The 19,247-nt window shown below is 41.2% G+C and overlaps 1 protein-coding gene across 12 annotated transcripts in view; it reads right to left on the bottom strand.

The window, feature by feature from the left end:
- The window catches only part of PUM1 (pumilio RNA binding family member 1), a 79,586-nt gene that overhangs the window by 42,165 nt on the left and 18,174 nt on the right, over nucleotides 1-19,247 (bottom strand). For 5 of the 12 annotated variants that reach the window (XM_056330101.1, XM_056330090.1, XM_056330092.1 and 2 more), the window contains exons 3-6: nucleotides 17,497-17,565; nucleotides 16,702-16,734; nucleotides 4,513-4,621; nucleotides 1,595-1,773 (exon numbers count right to left, since the gene is read on the bottom strand). In XM_056330101.1, coding sequence (XP_056186076.1) covers nucleotides 1,595-1,773; nucleotides 4,513-4,621; nucleotides 16,702-16,734; nucleotides 17,497-17,565 — 390 coding nt within the window. The remainder of the gene's footprint in view (nucleotides 1-1,594; nucleotides 1,774-4,512; nucleotides 4,622-16,701; nucleotides 16,735-17,496; nucleotides 17,566-19,247) is intronic. The other 7 variants (XM_056330096.1, XM_056330098.1, XM_056330099.1 and 4 more) reach the window with 3 other exon arrangements.

Here is a 19,247-nt window from a genome sequence, read left to right as displayed (position 1 = left end):
TGGTTGGCATTAATATGATTTTCACAGTGAATTCCAAGGTACAGCTCATTTAAGAGCACTCACTAGCTCAGTCACTGGTTCACGTAATCCTAAAGCACGTTTGGTTTTTTGTTGGGTTTTTTTGTTGTTGGGTAGGGGGTGGAAGGAAGGGAAAAAATGAAAAAAGGATTTCTCTTCTGTTGAACATTCTATGAGTGGCATTACATCTGCAGCATTTCTGCCCTTAATGTCTGCATTTTGTTCCACTTGGGAGAAGAATAAAGGGTGATTATGCCAGGGGCAGAGTTTTGAACAATAAAAGGAGAGGAAAAACAACATAATTTATGATAAAAAAACAGCAAAGGGCATATAAACATATTTATCAGACAGCTTTGGTGCTGTCACACAGACAGCCATTCAAACACTGTCTTCCACTTCATTTGAGGGAAAAGTATTCTGTATGTAACAGGGCATTTGAACCCTATATGAACTAAATAATTTTTCCATTCTAATTGGAGGGAGGGATTTTTTTGCCTCCCTTTATTTTAGGAAAAAAAAAAAAGATTGTTTTAAAAGCAATCATCTTCTGATGCTTTTTCTTAAAGTAAATAAAATCATGCTTTCTAAATATTAAAGAGCAGGCTTGGAAATGCCAATTATAAATACAAATTTGGAGCCCAATTCTCACCACTACAATGTGATATTCACCAGTGAGACCCTCCGTTTCAGAACTGGCACCCTGACTGTCAATGTTGTGGAGCCAACACCTCTCTCAACCACCAATTCAGGTGATAAATTGGTTTTTCCACTGAATGTTCATTTCTCAAAAATCATCTTTCTTAGGCTCAGGGTTCAACAAGGTTATCAGGTACCCACTAATAAGGGACAAAAATAAGAGGATGGATGAAAGAAACCACAAATCAGCTCCCTGAAGAAACGAGCACAGCAGTCTAACAGTAACAAACCTACTCTGCTTTTATGCATTTTGACAATTCCTGATCCAGCACTTGGCCAATGAGGCAAAGCCAAGATGCAGCCCCTTTCTCCCCACTACAGGGATGGGGCTTGATTATGCCTTTCTCACGACATAGCCTTAGATTCAAGGCACCAGCAACTGTGCTCCCTTCCCCACCCCACAAAGCACAGCAACTAATGCCATTTCTCCATAGGAAATGATATGCCCTTGAAAGCATTCTCCAGCTGGAGTGGCTTTTGTAACTACATTACATTTTTAGCATCATTACATGGAGCTTTTTATTCTTAGCCAGCAACAAAGCAGCCACACGCTCATTCAAAAACCACAGGTGTATTTGCATACTTTTCCAATGACAAGCTTAGATGGGGTGTTACTGCCAATGTGCTTATCTGAAGAACCAGGGAATGTCAGCAACCTTCATATCCTTTACACCCATCTCCCACACTGCACCCCCTAAGTCAAGAACAACAGTTAAACTGCTAGCCTACCCGTTTTAAGAGAGATAGCTAAACTAAGAGCAAACAAAAAAGACAGAAGAAACACCTGCCTTTAGGAATGGATTAACAAACCGAACAACCAAGCAGCAAATGGAGAAAGTAACATAATGGGAACTCAAATGTCAGAATCAGGCACACTTACAAATCCTCCTTTCCTTAGGCAGGAATCTCCAGGAGATGAGCTCAACACATACTCCACCATGCTAACTCCAAGTCCTCCACTCTCTGACCGTGGTGAAAGCACTGAGTTGACTTCACTATTCACATGAAACCCCTGACCAGGTCTTCTCTGAACCATAATTGGTTGGGAAACAGAGTGATCTGGAACAAAAACATGTGTAATTCTTGTAAGTAGATCCAACTATTCAAAGGAGGCAAGTCATTAAATACGTACTCTCTAGGGTCTTAATTGTACTAAGAAGTGCCAACTTTTTGACTCTGATGATATCCATTAGAAAAAGCAGGATGGCTTTCTCATTTTTTTAAATACTAGAACCTGTAAACCTACAAGTGATAACTACATTTAAAGTCTACAATCATAACATTTCAGAAATTTAAGTCTTTTAAGTAAAGGTTGCAATTAAAAACCCAAAGTTCTAGTTTTTAGCTTTAGTAAAACTCTTGCATTAGTACAGCAAAAAACCAGTCTTGGTTTGTCATTTAAAACACCATCCTGTTGTTACACCAGCTCGCATTTGTTTTCTTGGTCATATGAACTGCCATATTCATGTCATGATCAGTTTCTCTTAGCTGCTATTTCCTCAAGAAAAAGTTTATGAGAACTTCATTTCTTCTTCCTCATTCCCTGTCACCCTGCATCAGCCCCATCCTTTATATCATCCCTGCAGTGTGAAGGTTTGAGATCCAACCAGAGCAGACTGAGGATAGATGTCTCCAAATCTTTACGGGCTCTGCAAAAATTGCTGGCTGGGCAGGAGAAAGCAACCCTACATCCCCCAACGAGGGAAGGGAAGAAGTTCTCTGCTCCTGACTGCTCAGACTGGCAACAGTGAGTCAAAAATAATAGGCAGCAGATACAGTAGTTGCTAGGGGATAGTGGAAGGGACATGCAATGACAATGATGCTGTAGCTTCCTTATAAAGCAGGCATAAGCTGTCAAGAGAAGTAATTCTATTCTATCATTGCTTCTGGCTCCACTTTCCTGCCTTCCGCCTCAAGCCAGCACAAGCATCTAAATGGCCACAAAGTGAAGTGGACTGGGGAGTCTTTTCAAGGATAAAGCTAATAAACAAAAGAGAAAAGCTAGTTTTAATCCAGATCCATTCCCAGGCAGGTTTCATTGCACTGCTGTATAACTGCTTGTACCACCAGGAGGGGAAGAAAGGAGTGGCCTGCATCAGACAGGACTGCTTCTTTTAGCAGTACTGGCTTTAAATGCTTTAAAACTACAACTTCAAGGCTGAGTAGTGAAGAACCAAAGCCATATGGAAGGACTGCCGTGCATACTGTGGACACAGACAGAAAGGAAAATGGATGGAGCAAAGGGCATCTTACAGAAAACCAGCCTTCATTAGTTCCACTGTTCATGGAACAAACTAGTCTTCTGGCCAAGGACACTTCCACACACCACCTCCAAGCCACGCTCCTTGGTCTGGGGCAGCGACCTTCAGCACGGTTCAGACCATGGCTGTTCTCCTCATTTTAGATGAGCAAAAGGGGAAACTATGATTTGCCTGACTCACAGACACCAGTGCAGGCCACAGCTCAGGAATAAAGGCTGTAAGGTGTGCAGGATTAATTCAGAATTAAAAAAAAAAACAACAACAAAAAAAACAAAAAAAAAACCACAACAACACAAAAGGAAGCAATGAGAGGAAGGGCTTTGACTCATGAAGATTTGTGACCAGCCAGCGTAGGAGGTTACCTCCCCCAGATGTCTACCCTGCCTGTCTGGTAGATGCAACCAGCCCAACAACAGAGGCAGCAAAGGAGAACATCTCCTTTGCAGATGTTGCTGTTCAGAGCCTGGCTCAGCCCTTTAATCCACCCTCAACTTCAGTTTATATTAATAAAGCCAGGCACAAACTGTTGCTGAGGCCTGGAATGCAGGTGCTGCTACGGAGATCCACTGCGGACAGGCAGGTCAGACAGCTGGAGGCAGCAGCTCCCCAAAATCTCCCCAGTACCAGCCAGACTGCAAGATTCAGCTGATCAGATTTCCAGAAGCTTTATCTTCTTTATTGTGAAAATAGCTTTTCACAGCTATTTTGAAATTTAAACAAAAAATGCCCTTATCATTATCCCAATACCTTCACCCTAATAATGGATATTTTTGGCAGGAAAAAACCCCACACACAACAGTGAAGTCGCTATAATCACATCTCCCCTGCAGCTGTAGTTCTGCGCAGTTGTTTGGAAACTGCACAGGATACACAGCGGTGTTAAAGGAGCATATTCATTACATATAGGAAGCACACAAAATAAAAAGTAAAGGTTAGTATTTCAAATTCAGCATGTGTGTGATTTTTTTACTATTTAATCAAAACCAACCTGAATACTCTCCCCTTAAATTCAAAACAAGAGGGAGCCTCTGATCCAAGAATAAAATTCTTGGCAGATAAACTTCAACACTATTAATTCAAAACATCACTTTTTTTTCTTTTTTAAACTGAATGCTGTTGGGGTTTGGTTGGCCGGTTCAGTATTTAAAAAAATGTGAGGTTGTTAGGTTTTGGGGTGGTCTTTTTTTAGTAATCTTGGTCTCTAATATCTTTGTTCAACCTTACAAGTAATCCATCTCAAGGCAGAAAATATATCAAAGTTTAAAGTGAAATTTTAATGGCAATCTATAATTTTTAAGCAGATAAACACAAGGGTACACATGTTCACATTAGACAATCTTTTTATAACTATGGATATCTTTTAACTCTGTCACAAAGCAATGTGGGTTTTTCTATTAGTTTTCTATTATGTAAAACAGATGGTTTTTAATATCTTTTAAAAGATGCTGTGTCATCCAGACTGGCCAGCAATTTTGATCAGATGAGTTGCACATTTCTGTATTCAACCCCAACTACATTAAGTAAATAATTGAGCTACCTGATGTTCCCCAAGCACTGTCTCTCCACTGATCTCCCAGAAATATCCCTTTTGGTCCATCTTTGCTGGAATCATCAGATTCCCAAAACTTTTTACCCGGCAACAGCTGCTGCAATTAAAAAAAAAACAAACAAAAAACAAAAACAAAGCATGATTAAAATAAGTATAAAATGCAAACATAAACCATAAGCGTCTCCTTTCTAAACATGAATCAATCATTAAACACAAACGGATACATGCTTTATAATCAAAACATTTATATACTCCTAGGGTGAAAGCCATACAGCAACTGAGATAATGATTCAACCTCCACAATCCTCTTACATTCTTAAACGTTTTATGAACCCCACACATATAAGCACATACATACAATTCACATTCTCCAGCCTCTTAGCACAAGAACTACTTGGCAAGAAAAATATTAGTAGAAAAAACTGTTCTGATCAGAACATTATCATGTGTTCCACCCGAGCTGTGAGAATACCTCTAAAACTACCCAGAGTTTCCAGTGCAAATCCTTGCCTTCAAATACTGAAGGGACAGAACAGCTCAAGAGGTGCCAAGAGCTCTCATTTCTCACTTCTTTAATGACTGGTGAGGACTCTCCATACTATGAAGGTTATTTGTAAACCCTAATAAGAGTGAACAGATCTGGGCCACTGCACCAGCCGCGCGTGTATTGTTCTACCAGATAAAAAAAAGAAAAAGGTTATGCACTTACTGAGAACGAGACAGAAAGTCATCCTTGGCTTGAATGAATCCAAGGAAGATTGCTCTGAAGTTCAGAAGATGGCAGAAAGAACAATGTGCCCTATTCAGCAGATGTATTTTGAAAATACCAGCTTTACCAGGAAACACCTGCCGCGTGGCATCTACATATGGCAAGGGGAATTCCAAGCCCTGCTTAAGTGCCTTAGATGTCAAGCATACAATCTTCAAATTAAATCTTCCGGCTGAATGAGATGTATGCAATTCAGGCAAGAAACAACAGTACATTCATAGCAAATTAACAAAATAAATGAGCCTTGCCTGCTGAAATTGTTATAAAACTAAAGGAACTAAAGCTTAACAAGTACTTGCATCTGTTTGAAATTACTATAGAACAAACAAGAATCATCAGATTAGTCGATGCCTCCTGTATATTAGAAGTGCTGATAACGCTATACTCCATCAGCAGACGTGCAAATTTAAGGCTACAGCATAACAGAGTAAATAGGCTGCCAGATGAAGATGAAGCAAGCATAAATTATTTTAAGAGCTCCCAGCTTGCAGTGTACTCTGGTTTAAGACAAACAACCAGAAAAATTGTGCTAGCCATTTACTCTTTAATTTAAGGAAGATCTGTTTACTAGAAATGTATTGTGAAGCAGGTCTGTACATATGACATTAAACCTGAGGTTCAGATTTGGCTAACTGGACAGGTTACACAGAAGACAGGTATTATAATGAAAACCACACCAATTTTACCCCACATCTGAAAAAGCAGAATTCCTTCCAAATTCAAATAAACCCAAACAAACCAAAAAAACCCTCCAAAAACAACACAAACCCAAAACAAAACAAACAAAAGGAACACAACCCACCACAGATAAGAGAGCAATTACATTCAGCTATTTAACCTAGTTGCTGCTGAACAAAAGTAATCTTGCTTTTGCACCAAGATCAGTAGAGAGTAAGATCAATCCATGACTTAAACACGCAGTGGCCTACAAGGGAAGATAAATAAATAGATGCAATCCTTTTGGAAAAAAAGCTTGTAGAGACACAAGATGGAGGGCAGACACGTCATCTCAGCATCTCAGAGCGGACGCACTGCTGCTTCAGGGGCCCTCAGTCAAACCTCTAGCTGTACACGAGTGTGCAAGTTTTGCTTGCAGCAGCAGAAACATTCTCCCAGCCCCTCAACCCACTGCTGCTGCTGACTGTAAGCCCTGAGTAAGAGCTGGCACGGGGCATTTTCCAGCAGAACTGAAACATTTATGCGTACACCTGCGTATTGTCTATACAAGCACACAGGAATGTAAAGCAAAGCAACCACCTACAGAAGTTGAATCAACATCTCAAACTAACACATAACAGGTCAAATTTTAGGCTGACATGTGCCAGTAACACTCCTCTTGTGCCAGGCACAACGGGAGCTCCAGCACAGAGGTTGCCACTTTTGAACCAGCTGAGATCTACCTACCAGGTGGAAGACACCATACACAAGCGTGTATGCTGCTTGCTGACACAGCGCTGAACAAAACTTGCTTACGGATGAATGCTGCTCAATTAAACTGCAGCTTTTCTTTTACCAAAAGTATAACTTACTTTCACACCTTAACATCCTGTTCCAACTGACCATAGCCTTCCTCCTACTAATTCAAGATCAAAAATCTTCAGAGTAGTTTTCAAACTAAGGGTGAGATGAGCTCAATCACCTTTTATGCCCACGCACAGTGCAGTATACTCCAAAGTCCTTCAAAGCTATGTGCACTTCAACCCTACCTGGGCGCATGGACTCCAGTACCTGGGCTGTCCCTAGGGCAAGTGAAAGAGCTGTACAAAGTGTCATGGACATGCAGGACTTGTACCCACCCACCCTGCTCCACAGTATTCACTACAGATGCAGAGTCTAGAATCACAGAGTGGTTTGGGTCGGAAGGGACCTTCAAAGATCATCTAACCCACTCCCCACCCCCTGTGATAAAGCATGGGCATCATCTTTTCAGCATCTTTCAGGTTACTCAAAGCCCGGCCCAACCTGACCTTGAACACTTCCAGTTAAGGGGCATCCACAAAAATGATCAGAGGACTGGAACGCCTCTCCTATGGAGAAAGGCTGAGAGAGCTAGGGTTGTTCAGCCTGGAGAAGAGAAGGCTCTGGGGAGATCTTATTGCAGCCTTTCAGTACTTAAAGGGGGGTTATAAGAGAAAGATGGGGACAAACCTTTTAGTAGGGCCTGTAGCAATAGGACAATGGGCCATGATTTTAAATTAAAAGAGGGAAAGTTCAGACTAGCTAGAAGGAAGAATTTTTTTATGGTAAGGATGGTAGAACGGTGGCACAGGTTGCCCAGAGAGGCAGTAGATGCCCCATACCTGGAAACATTCAAGGCCAGGTTGGACGGGGCTGTGAGGAACCTGATCTAGTTGAAGATGTCCCTGCTTATGGCAGGGGGGTTGGGCGAGATGGCCTGTAAAGGTTCCTTCCAACCCAAACCATACTATGATTCTACGATGCACAACTTCTCTGGGCAACCTGTTCCAGTGTCTCACCACCCTCACTACAAAGAATTACCTCCTTGTGCCCAAGAAGCCTGTCCTTCCTCTCCCTGCAGTCAAATATTCGTTCAAAGCACTGGCTTTGAGTATCACAACTTTTCAGTACAGAAATACCAAACTTTTGTTTTCCCCAGTTCTTCAATATTTGGTGCACCATCCATACCTAAAAACACTGTACCTTGCACACGGTCTGTCCAAACAAGACCATTTAATTGCCTATTTTCTCTACAAGGTACCCCATTCTAGTTTCAATCTTTTTCCGCAGCAAGTCATTTCCACACAAACCTCTCAGAGAGGTTAAAATTCTAAATAAGAAAGCATTTTAAACCAGGTGCTAAGCTTCCTCTGGGTTTTTATTGTCTTCTTCCTACTGAGAGGATAAGACTCAACTTGCTCTTTTAACTCTCAAACCACTGAGCAGGAAATACAGTGTTTTCTGCAGCTGCTCCTTCTCTGCAGCCAACAGAAGAAACATCATGAGGTATCAGCATGTCACTTGCTTTTTAGAAATGTGTCGGTGACTTTAGGATTTATCGGTGCACTGCAAACAGAGCATAGGACTGCTCATGATTCTCTCAACTGAGTGATAAAAAAACCAGGGCAACTTGCACCACACTCCCCTTTTATGTAATCAAAAAATAACTCAACACAACTGCAAGGAGCAACAACTCCCATCAGCAAAACTGATTTCAAAACACACACACTAACCTGTTCCTCCATCTGCACCATGGGGTGACATGAAGGAGGCGAAAGCCAAGGAGTGCTCTCTAGTATTTAAAAACAAAAACACACATCAGATGTGTTACAATTTTTTTTAAGCTTCTGCCACTCCCATATTTCTTAAAATGCAGTTTTTCCACTCCTGCTGCTGCCAACCTAGCAAAAATAACTACTCTCCTTCTCATTCCATTTCAGTGAATTTTGAAGAAGCAAGCAATACAGACCAATTAAACAAAATTTTAGCTACAACTAAACGATTCGCATTTCCTTGGACAAAACCTTACAGTGTCAAAGGACATAATCTTTTCTGCAGTCACACCGCAAACAAAGGATGAGAGAGGGCACAGGCTTGCAGAAAGGAGACAGGAAAGAATGAGCAGAACAGAGTATTTTCAAGGAAAGAGCAACTTCTAGTTTATGAGAAAATTAAACTCTTTTCATAAGCTCCTCAGTTTCCAAAACATTAATAAGTTTTCCTGGTATACACAAGAAAGCAATAGTGAATCTAAAGTAGAAATAAACTTCGTAAGCTTAAGGTAAAAGGCAAAATGGAACTTAAGCAAAATATCAAGTATAATGCAAACCTAAGAGGAAACCAGCACAGAAAAAGGGCAATGGGGAAGAGCCCAGCAACTGCCTGATAAGTAGTCACAGCAATTGGTAATCTCAGCATTTTCAAAGTAATGCTAAAATCTGAAGTAAACATGTAAAGGTTCAGTAGTTACTTCTCCTGAAGAAGTCTGCAGCAGGTAACTAAGTTCAACCTCCCTTCTTGGTTTTAATACCTTCAAGTACTCGCTTTCTCATGCAATATAAACAGTGGCAACAAAATGAGATTTTTCATTTCTACCATTTTAAAATTTACAACACATTTCCAAACCAGCAGCTCCAGCAGAACTTGCTGGAGTAAGGCCAGGCTTTGACAAGACTTTGTCTCCAGCAGCAACACCAGGCAAGACATTTCCCCCTGCCCATCCGAAGAGGCAGAGCCCATGGCCCCCTCCAAGTGCCTCTTTAGAAAGAAAGGGCAATCTTTTGCTGGTCCATATTGCAAATTGGTCAGAGCCCTCAAAAAGAGCAGTCTGCAACTTGGCTGTAGAGACGGCTCGAGAAGGTATGGGGAGAAGTTTGCAACACACCCACAAGCACCCTCAGCCACTGTAAAAACAGGGATACCTTAAACCAGTATTGCCAACACAGGTGTGCTGCGTCTCATGAAACACTTTCAAATCTCAACTCTAAGAGAACTACAGACTAAAGATCTGGAAAGGGACATCCACAGACATGAGGCAGCAGGTTCAGACACACTTTAAATACAGCTGCACAAACCAAGCACACTCCTAACTGAAAGATAAGGAAAATGAACACTTCATATGAATATGCGTTTATGAACCACAGCAACAAGCTGTGTTATTAAGTGGAACATACAGAGCAAGCTTTTATTTGTATTCTGGTTGCTCATTTAAATAACTATTCCAATTTTCCTGACCATACAAACTGGGTCAGTTCCACAAAAGGTAGCAAGACCATTTCCTCTGGCTGGAGGGCAACTTGAGACTAATTTAGCTCTTTACTGTTTCACCTACCCTCTACCCCTTTCTTAAGGGTGAAAACACATCTACTTACCAACAAGATCCTGAAGAACTGCACCCAAGCACCGTCTTACAGTTTTTCAGTGAATCACAGACAAGGATTAGAAAAAATTCTAGCACTCACTGTCTAGTACATACACACACCCTTACTGCACAACTACAACTCTGTCCCCTGTAGAGTTTAATCTTTTCCCCCGAGAAGCACAAAGTTTCTGACTGGAAGCTCTATACCATAAGCAGAAAGAAACAGAATGTGTTTGTTTTACAAACAGATTCTGGAAGTATTTACAGATATTGGGGAGGGGAAAATCCAAAAGACAGTATTAACAGATGGTAATGGGGGTCCATTTTCTGTCAAGTACTGCTCCAACCAAAACTAGAGGTTTACCAAGAAGTAATCACTTGTACTGAATTCTGCAACAGGCTGCCGAGACAGTACATTTTTCCTCAGGGAAAGCTGTCAGTTGCAATGGAAAATAAAAAAAAAAACCACCACGAAAATTACTCTAAATGAATATCATCCAGTTCTTCAGGTTGGAACTTGAAAAACAAAAACAAAACGTGCAGCAGTTTAGAACTACACTAGTTTATTTGTTGCCCCGTTTTTATTAAAATTGACCCTATATAGTATGAAAATAATCCCTCTAAGCCCAGGGCTTAGAGTTAGGCCAATATTCAATTTAGCAGAGCAGGGAGGAGGGGAGAGGACGGCTTACACATCAACAAAAACAATTCTACAACCAACAAGTACAGAGCCTGTGCACATAGATCCCACTGAGATGAGATTATGAATTAGACAAATTAAGTAAACTGATCCCCTCCAGTCAAGGCAAATATTAAGATAAAAAGCCATCTGTGCAGTTGGAGAACTCAGTTTATCTGCAGCAACAGGTAGGAGAAGGCAAAGCGTTTATTTACAAGTCACATTTGGGCAGCACTGCAGGTTTACAAACATTAAGATGTTATCTACCCTAAAAAAATGTTGCCATCTAAAAAAACAAACAAGATAAGGAGGCTGAGCACACAACAAGCAATCCCAGCTGGCGTGCCGGCAGCTGTGCAGCTGCCAGCATTTGCTGTCATATCCCAAAGAACTGGCAGCTTTCTGCCAGCTCAGGGAGTTAAACTGGCTTGCAGGAGGGCCTGATAGCACAAAAAAGAAGGGAGGGGGGCGTTATATGATTGGGAATGTAGAGGGGAAGGTTAGAAAAAAAAACCCAGAAAATAAAAAAATATCCATCTTGCCAGGATGGCAAGCTGTTAAGCAGTCTAACTGCATTTCACTGACCCCACAGCACTAAGCTGCCCCTCTGCAGCTGCCTGACCAGTGCCTGGTGCGTTGCTGCACAGCTCTTGCCCCGGGTGCTGCTGCTCTTGCACCCCTTGAGCCATTCCAATGTGCCAGCGTAGCTGCTGCAGCACCATCGCATTTTGCAAACACTGCTTCAATCTTCCCATTTCTAATGCTGCTAGCACTAGTTAAGTTGAAGGGGGGAAAACAACAGCTGAACAGAAACGTTACTCAAAACTGTCAATATTCCCCAGCCCAGCTGCCAATGAATCATAAATTTATGAGAGCCCATTAAAGCTATCATTAGCAGGGAAAGCAGAGTCACATGGCCGGGGGGGGGGGGGGGGGGGGGGGAGGGGGAGAGCAGCGGTTTGGGGTTTTTTTGCTTGGGTTTTGGGTGTCTTTTTGGGGGGTTTGTTTGGTGGGGTTTTTAACTACATACAAGAATGTCTAGGCCCAGTGTCACAACCACTCTGCTAAGAAAAAAAGCACTGGTCACTGGAGAGGCAGGGGCTTATCTGGGACCTAACCAACTGCATCAAGTAGACATCAACATGGACATGGTGAACCACTTATCACTTCAGCCTTTGATGTTTTAAGAGCTCTGCTGTAACAAACCACGGGGATTGTAGCAATTTCACTGTTTGGCCAGTGTCAGACCTACACTAGACCCTAGCACTAAAACCTGCAGGGGAAAGCAGCAGGGAGCAATAATTAAATGCTCATCAGTTGAAGTGTAAATGAAAGCACAGGGTAAGACTCACTGTTACCCTGATACTCATACTTCAAAATTTTTGGTCCAATTGCTTCCATTTTTAAAGTTAAGCACCTACCAGTTGCTTGATGTCTTTCTCTTCCCACCCTCCTCCCACCCTCCTGGATTAAGTTACAGCTAGCTGCTCAACCAGCTGCTCTTTTATTCTAGGTGCATGCTTCTCACTCACCGTAATCTACTACTACCAAGTCAAGAATGTTGCCACAGTTCAAAATGTGTGTAAGGCACTGACAACAAATACCACCTCAGTCTCTCTGTGCTGTCCACTTTCCCAAAAAGACACGGCATGAATATTCAGTATTGCAAAGCTACAGACAGAAGGGATTTAAACAAAGAAAAGCAGGTATCCAGCTGCACTGTCTTGAAGGCCAGAAAGAATGAGAACTTGCATAGCTCACGTTAAAACCTCAGGTAGGTAACAGTGCTGCGTGATCAAAGACCTGGGGAGACAGCACAAGCAGCATGGGCACATGTTCTGGTTTATGGGCAGCAACAAAACCAGCTGGCCCCTATGTGCAACTTCTGAAGTGCCATTCTCTTCCTTCACCCATTGCTATAGACCATCGGGGTTTATTACTTTCCGGTTCAACACCTGCTAAGAAGGAGAGTTTGATGCAAAACTAGTTAACATGTAATTCATTCTGCTTACATGGCTTGTAGTAAGGCTTCAAGATTACTTCCTTCGTTGCAGCTAACAACCCGGACAGAGGGCTCAAAAAAAGGGGGAGAACAGACACCCCTTTTAGAAGGCTACATTATCGACTATGTTCACTACCAACGGCCCAAATCTCTTCCATTTTAGAGTGGAACAGAAGGGCTTCTGTGGCTCTTTTTAATTTCACACTTGAGAAAGTACTGCACTTCCACTCACACAGAAATTTAGGGGTGGTGGAAGTGGGGAAGCACAGGATTTTGAAGATGGAAACAGCCACAAAGCAGATGACAGCTGTGGTTGTTTTTTTTTTTAAACTATTCTTAACTTTCCCAGATTAGGATATTGTGTTCATCATCAATTATCTACCCTGCTGTCAAAAGGCAGGTAAGAGATTTAACCGTTTGACAGAGCCTTTGAAAAAAATGTTTTCAGAGGCACAAACTCAGTAATTGACCAAGATTATGACCATTTTGCTTACTAAGCAGCAAGAAAACAAGATAAAAAATACACTAAATGTGTAAACACACTTTTCCTCATCTTTCTGCTCCAGATTTTTCACTATCAACTCAAAGTAGGAGTTTATTGACATTCCCTGCAGATAAGGCTCAGAAGATACAAGATAAAGAAATACAAATCAAATTTGCTTTTTTCCTCGTTTATTTCACGCTTAAATTTTTTCTTAAGTACACTGACTTTCTCCATGAGTTTCCTTCACATTCCAGGAGCAGGAGGAGAAGAGAAAATCATCAGTGCCTTACTAAGGCATCTAAACAACAGATAGGGCATGCTGCACAAAATCAAAGTCTGTAGCTGAAGAACAGTCTTGAAAGCCAATATGCATACCCTGCAGGGATCTCTGTTTACATAGTTCCTTAAATCGGCCAGCTGGATCTATGGTAAAATACCTTGGGGAAATACAGAGAAAATTCAATGGATAAAGAAAGGAAACTGTGGGACTGAGGGAGAAAAACCTCAAGAGAAACAAGAAATAAGTGTCCGCAGCTTAAAGAGAAGGGTGGAATGTCACCTTTCCTGGAAAAACATGCACGTTCCAGTACGTGGGAAAGCCCAGTGACAAAAGCATGCTATCTGCAAAACTTTCTGCATCACAGTTACACAGGGCGGGGTGTGAGTCATCATTGGAAAGCAAACCTCACATTCTCCAAAAAAAGCAAACCCAAATTCACTTGTCTCAAGAAGTAGCTAAATAAACTAAGAGATGGTAAAAATCTGCATACGTAAGAATGCCTTCAGGCATTTAAGTTAACATGACCTAATGCCATGTTAAGTACAAAACAAGTGCAGTACTTACTCTTAATGGACTTTCAAAGAGCCTGTGTATTCTCTGTCTGAAAATGGATGTCTTGCCCAAGTGAGGTGTTAAAAAATATTCACAGAACATTCACACCCCCGGCATTCCACTGGCATGTTTCATATGGAAGCACATGAGCTGTTCTTCACCAGCTTTAGATGGGTTTTTAATGTCATGTTTTCTCCTTTGTAAATAATTTTCACTACTCTTCGTCAATAGTCTCAACATAGGTTAATATAGAGAAACAGAGATTTTCTTATCAATTGCTGTCAAATTAAAACACAACTCAGTATCTTGAAAGGAAGAAAGGAAGAAAGGAAGAAAGGAAGAAAGGAAGAAAGGAAGAAAGGAAGAAAGGAAGAAAGGAAGAAAGGAAGAAAGGAAGAAAGGAAGAAAGGAAGAAAGGAAGAAAGGAAGAAAGGAAGAAAGGAAGAAAGGAAGAAAGGAAGAAAGGAAGAAAGGAAGAAAGGAAGAAAGGAAGAAAGGAAGAAAGGAAGAAAGGAAGAAAGGAAGAAAGGAAGAAAGGAAGAAAGGAAGAAAGGAAGAAAGGAAGAAAGGAAGAAAGGAAGAAAGGAAGAAAGGAAGAAAGGAAGAAAGGAAGAAAGGAAGAAAGGAAGAAAGGAAGAAAGGAAGAAAGGAAGAAAGGAAGAAAGGAAGAAAGGAAGAAAGGAAGAAAGGAAGAAAGGAAGAAAGGAAGAAAGGAAGAAAGGAAGAAAGGAAGAAAGGAAGAAAGGAAGAAAGGAAGAAAGGAAGAAAGGAAGAAAGGAAGAAAGGAAGAAAGGAAGAAAGGAAGAAAGGAAGAAAGGAAGAAAGGAAGAAAGGAAGAAAGGAAGAAAGGAAGAAAGGAAGAAAGGAAGAAAGGAAGAAAGGAAGAAAGGAAGAAAGGAAGAAAGGAAGAAAGGAAGAAAGGAAGAAAGGAAGAAAGGAAGAAAGGAAGAAAGGAAGAAAGGAAGAAAGGAAGAAAGGAAGAAAGGAAGAAAGGAAGAAAGGAAGAAAGGAAGAAAGGAAGAAAGGAAGAAAGGAAGAAAGGAAGAAAGGAAGAAAGGAAGAAAGGAAGAAAGGAAGAAAGGAAGAAAGGAAGAAAGGAAGAAAGGAAGAAAGGAAGAAAGGAAGAAAGGAAGAAAGGAAGAAAGGAAGAAAGGAAGAAAGGAAGAAAGGAAGAAAGGAAGAAAGGAAGAAAGGAAGAAAGGAAGAAAGGAAGAAAGGAAGAAAGGAAGAAAGGAAGAAAGGAAGAAAGGAAGAAAGGAAGAAAGGAAGAAAGGAAGAAAGGAAGAAAGGAAGAAAGGAAGAAAGGAAGAAAGGAAGAAAGGAAGAAAGGAAGAAAGGAAGAAAGGAAGAAAGGAAGAAAGGAAGAAAGGAAGAAAGGAAGAAAGGAAGAAAGGAAGAAAGGAAGAAAGGAAGAAAGGAAGAAAGGAAGAAAGGAAGAAAGGAAGAAAGGAAGAAAGGAAGAAAGGAAGAAAGGAAGAAAGGAAGAAAGGAAGAAAGGAAGAAAGGAAGAAAGGAAGAAAGGAAGAAAGGAAGAAAGGAAGAAAGGAAGAAAGGAAGAAAGGAAGAAAGGAAGAAAGGAAGAAAGGAAGAAAGGAAGAAAGGAAGAAAGGAAGAAAGGAAGAAAGGAAGAAAGGAAGAAAGGAAGAAAGGAAGAAAGGAAGAAAGGAAGAAAGGAAGAAAGGAAGAAAGGAAGAAAGGAAGAAAGGAAGAAAGGAAGAAAGGAAGAAAGGAAGAAAGGAAGAAAGGAAGAAAGGAAGAAAGGAAGAAAGGAAGAAAGGAAGAAAGGAAGAAAGGAAGAAAGGAAGAAAGGAAGAAAGGAAGAAAGGAAGAAAGGAAGAAAGGAAGAAAGGAAGAAAGGAAGAAAGGAAGAAAGGAAGAAAGGAAGAAAGGAAGAAAGGAAGAAAGGAAGAAAGGAAGAAAGGAAGAAAGGAAGAAAGGAAGAAAGGAAGAAAGGAAGAAAGGAAGAAAGGAAGAAAGGAAGAAAGGAAGAAAGGAAGAAAGGAAGAAAGGAAGAAAGGAAGAAAGGAAGAAAGGAAGAAAGGAAGAAAGGAAGAAAGGAAGAAAGGAAGAAAGGAAGAAAGGAAGAAAGGAAGAAAGGAAGAAAGGAAGAAAGGAAGAAAGGAAGAAAGGAAGAAAGGAAGAAAGGAAGAAAGGAAGAAAGGAAGAAAGGAAGAAAGGAAGAAAGGAAGAAAGGAAGAAAGGAAGAAAGGAAGAAAGGAAGAAAGGAAGAAAGGAAGAAAGGAAGAAAGGAAGAAAGGAAGAAAGGAAGAATCTAATCTACAAGCACCATGAATTCCCTGAGGTCTTTCAGTCTTTCACCTGAGAGAGGGCACCTTCTCAGGAATCCCACCACACAACAGTCCTGGTTTGCTGTTTTCTCCAAAATAATTTTGGGGTTCTAGGGATTATTTTAATTTTTTTTACCCTGGTTCAAACTAGGTAACAGAGATAGGATGGACTAAATGTGAAGAAAATAAGGTAGCCTGAACTTGGAGACAGGAAGGTAAAAAGGAGGGCTCTCCAAAACAACAGACCTGTATCAAGCTGACCTGCTGTACATTAATATCCTCCTACAAGACACGATTTTCTCACCTCTGTTCTTCTGCAAGCCTCTGAAGGGACTGACTATAAAGGAAAAGGGAACAAGGCAAGGAAAAGAAGCATTTACATCCAACTCTCAGGAATAACACAGCCAACTACAGTAACGTGCTATTCTTTCAAGTCACCCTAAAAAAACAGGTAAGTTATCTCTTTTCAAAGAAAACCAATGACCATCTCCCCCAAATCTGCCACCTCCTTGCTGCGCTGTGAGATTATAATAACTCTTACCGAGTTTCTATAAAGTTAGAACTGAAAGGCCCATTATCTGACAACTCCTGCTCAGTCCTTTGGACAGGTCAAAGCACTTATCACTTCTGCAGCCCTTGATTATGTTGCCCAGATACTTTAAACGTTAAACACGGGTCTGTGCTTTATGACAAGAGCCAAAAGGTGGCCAGGAGTGGAAACAGGGCAGCAGACAATGACAGACAACTAAACCCACAATATTATGTGGTCTGAGATCACTGGATCCCGAAATAAACATGCTACAAGTACTGTAACACTTGTCACAAGACATATTTCTAACTGTTCTTTTACAACCACCATTTTACTGTTAGATGATACAACAGGTGGAGGGCTTAGCTGTTCCTCCTACTAACATGTATTCCAGCCTGACAGGTTTTTATTTTGTTAAAGCACACACACACACACAAACACACACAAGCATCACAGCCATAATGGAGAACTCTCAAGTTCAGAATCATTCCAGAAGCCTCAAAACACTGTTATTCATTTTCCTCCTCCCCCCAAAATACACAGATTTTTTTCTATAGGCCTTTCACTCACCTCTCCCATAGCCCGTCCTTCCAGAGCAAGCGCTTGAAAATCATGATTCAGTTCATCCATGGAACGCACCTATTTATAGATGGGTAAGAAAAGCACATGAGGAAATGTTTGTATTTGTGGGAGTTTTTAAGGATAATCACACTTCATAGCAATTTTTCTGATATGGACTGAGAGATACAGTCCATATTACAGCATATAACAAGGTTATTGAGCTCCAAGAGATGACTTACCTTTAAGACTCCCAGAAGCTACAGTGTTTACAGTGTTAGATTTATACCCACACAAAAAAGGAAAAACTAGCAGTTACTTTTAAGACACACAAAGTATAACGCAAATGCCTTTGCTAAGTTTATTGCAAGAACTAATATTTCACAGTAAGATGCATGATCTCAGGTGAGGGAGCCAATGCATAACCAAGCGAGTCAGCATCATTTCCTTTGAGGTGAAAATCAAGTAAAGACTTGTATAAAACAGGCAGTCTTATATTCAAGTTACATTGATACAAAAGAGAAAAACAATGGTAGAAACCAAAAAGCAAATTAAATTAAATAACGCCATTTGAAATGGGGGGCAGGGGACGAAGAAAGGAGAGCAGGCAATGCCTTAAGAACAGTTGCCTATTTTAGTTACTGTACCCCCAGCATCTCAAACTGGAAATCCAGAAGCACAGACTGGGATGCAAAGCACCTTAAGAAAACCCCTAATGGAATATGACTTTTTCCTCATTCTCAGGAAGTTGGCAGCATGTGCCACAGCAGCCATGCAGCTCCATGGCTACGCTAAGGACCCCAAGACTGGCCAGCTAAGGCAAGGCAGGCAAGGGAAAGGCAGTAGTGAAGCAGTCCTTCCAGGTTCAGGCAGGACAGAGCTCGGGCACTGTGGGAGCAAACGGACAGCCCTGGGAGGTGACACTGACACTGGCCTTGCTCACCTAGAGGACCTGCAGCTATACATATACTTGGGCCGTTGTGTCATTTTTTGTTTTGGACCATGATTTGATGAAATTGATTGAATCAGAACAGAAAAAAAGCAGCAACTTAAAACCGTTAGCTACACAAGTCAGGTATATTAAAAATGCAAGAAAACACTTCTGATTTTCATTCCCAAATCTCATCCAGACAAGTCCCTAAAGACACAGCCATTGAGCACACATACCAAAGAGAGAAAAACATCCAACTATGGACCTGAGGACAAAGCACAGAAGTTCAACCATGTGCTAGGATTCAGACTAAATTATTGTCCTCCTCAGGTAACACACCTGTATCAAAGCAGCGCTTATTACAACAGCCACAAACATGTACAGTGGCACATAGGCAACACTACATGCCTCCTACTCAATGTTTACATAATCCCTGCTACTCAACAGATCTGATACACCTTTCTGCTTGAGCAGGGGTAATGTTTTACAGAACACTTATTTACAAGTAATCCATACACTCTATTCACTGCAGTCCTTCATAGGCTCCTTGCAGGATGCTGAAGACTAATACACAGTGTTTAGTCAAGTCATCGCTGAAGACGTACCAGGTGACTTGGACACAGCCTCCTCTAGGCCCAGGAAAAGAGGTCAATAATGCCTAGTGTGTGATTTATAGGACAAAAACCCAACTGGTTTAAATGCTCACACATGACCCTCCCAGGGATCAGTGCTGTAAGCAGTTACACCGCATTCACTGACCTTAACCCTGACTTCTGATACTCATGACACTATTTCCAGCAGAATCAAGCCAAGACTTTGTTGTGATTACACT

Source organism: Falco biarmicus, chromosome 3, assembly GCF_023638135.1.
Source record: "Falco biarmicus isolate bFalBia1 chromosome 3, bFalBia1.pri, whole genome shotgun sequence".
In the NCBI taxonomy this organism is placed as follows: Eukaryota; Metazoa; Chordata; class Aves; order Falconiformes; family Falconidae; genus Falco; species Falco biarmicus.
This window is presented reverse-complemented; position numbering and strand designations above follow the sequence as displayed.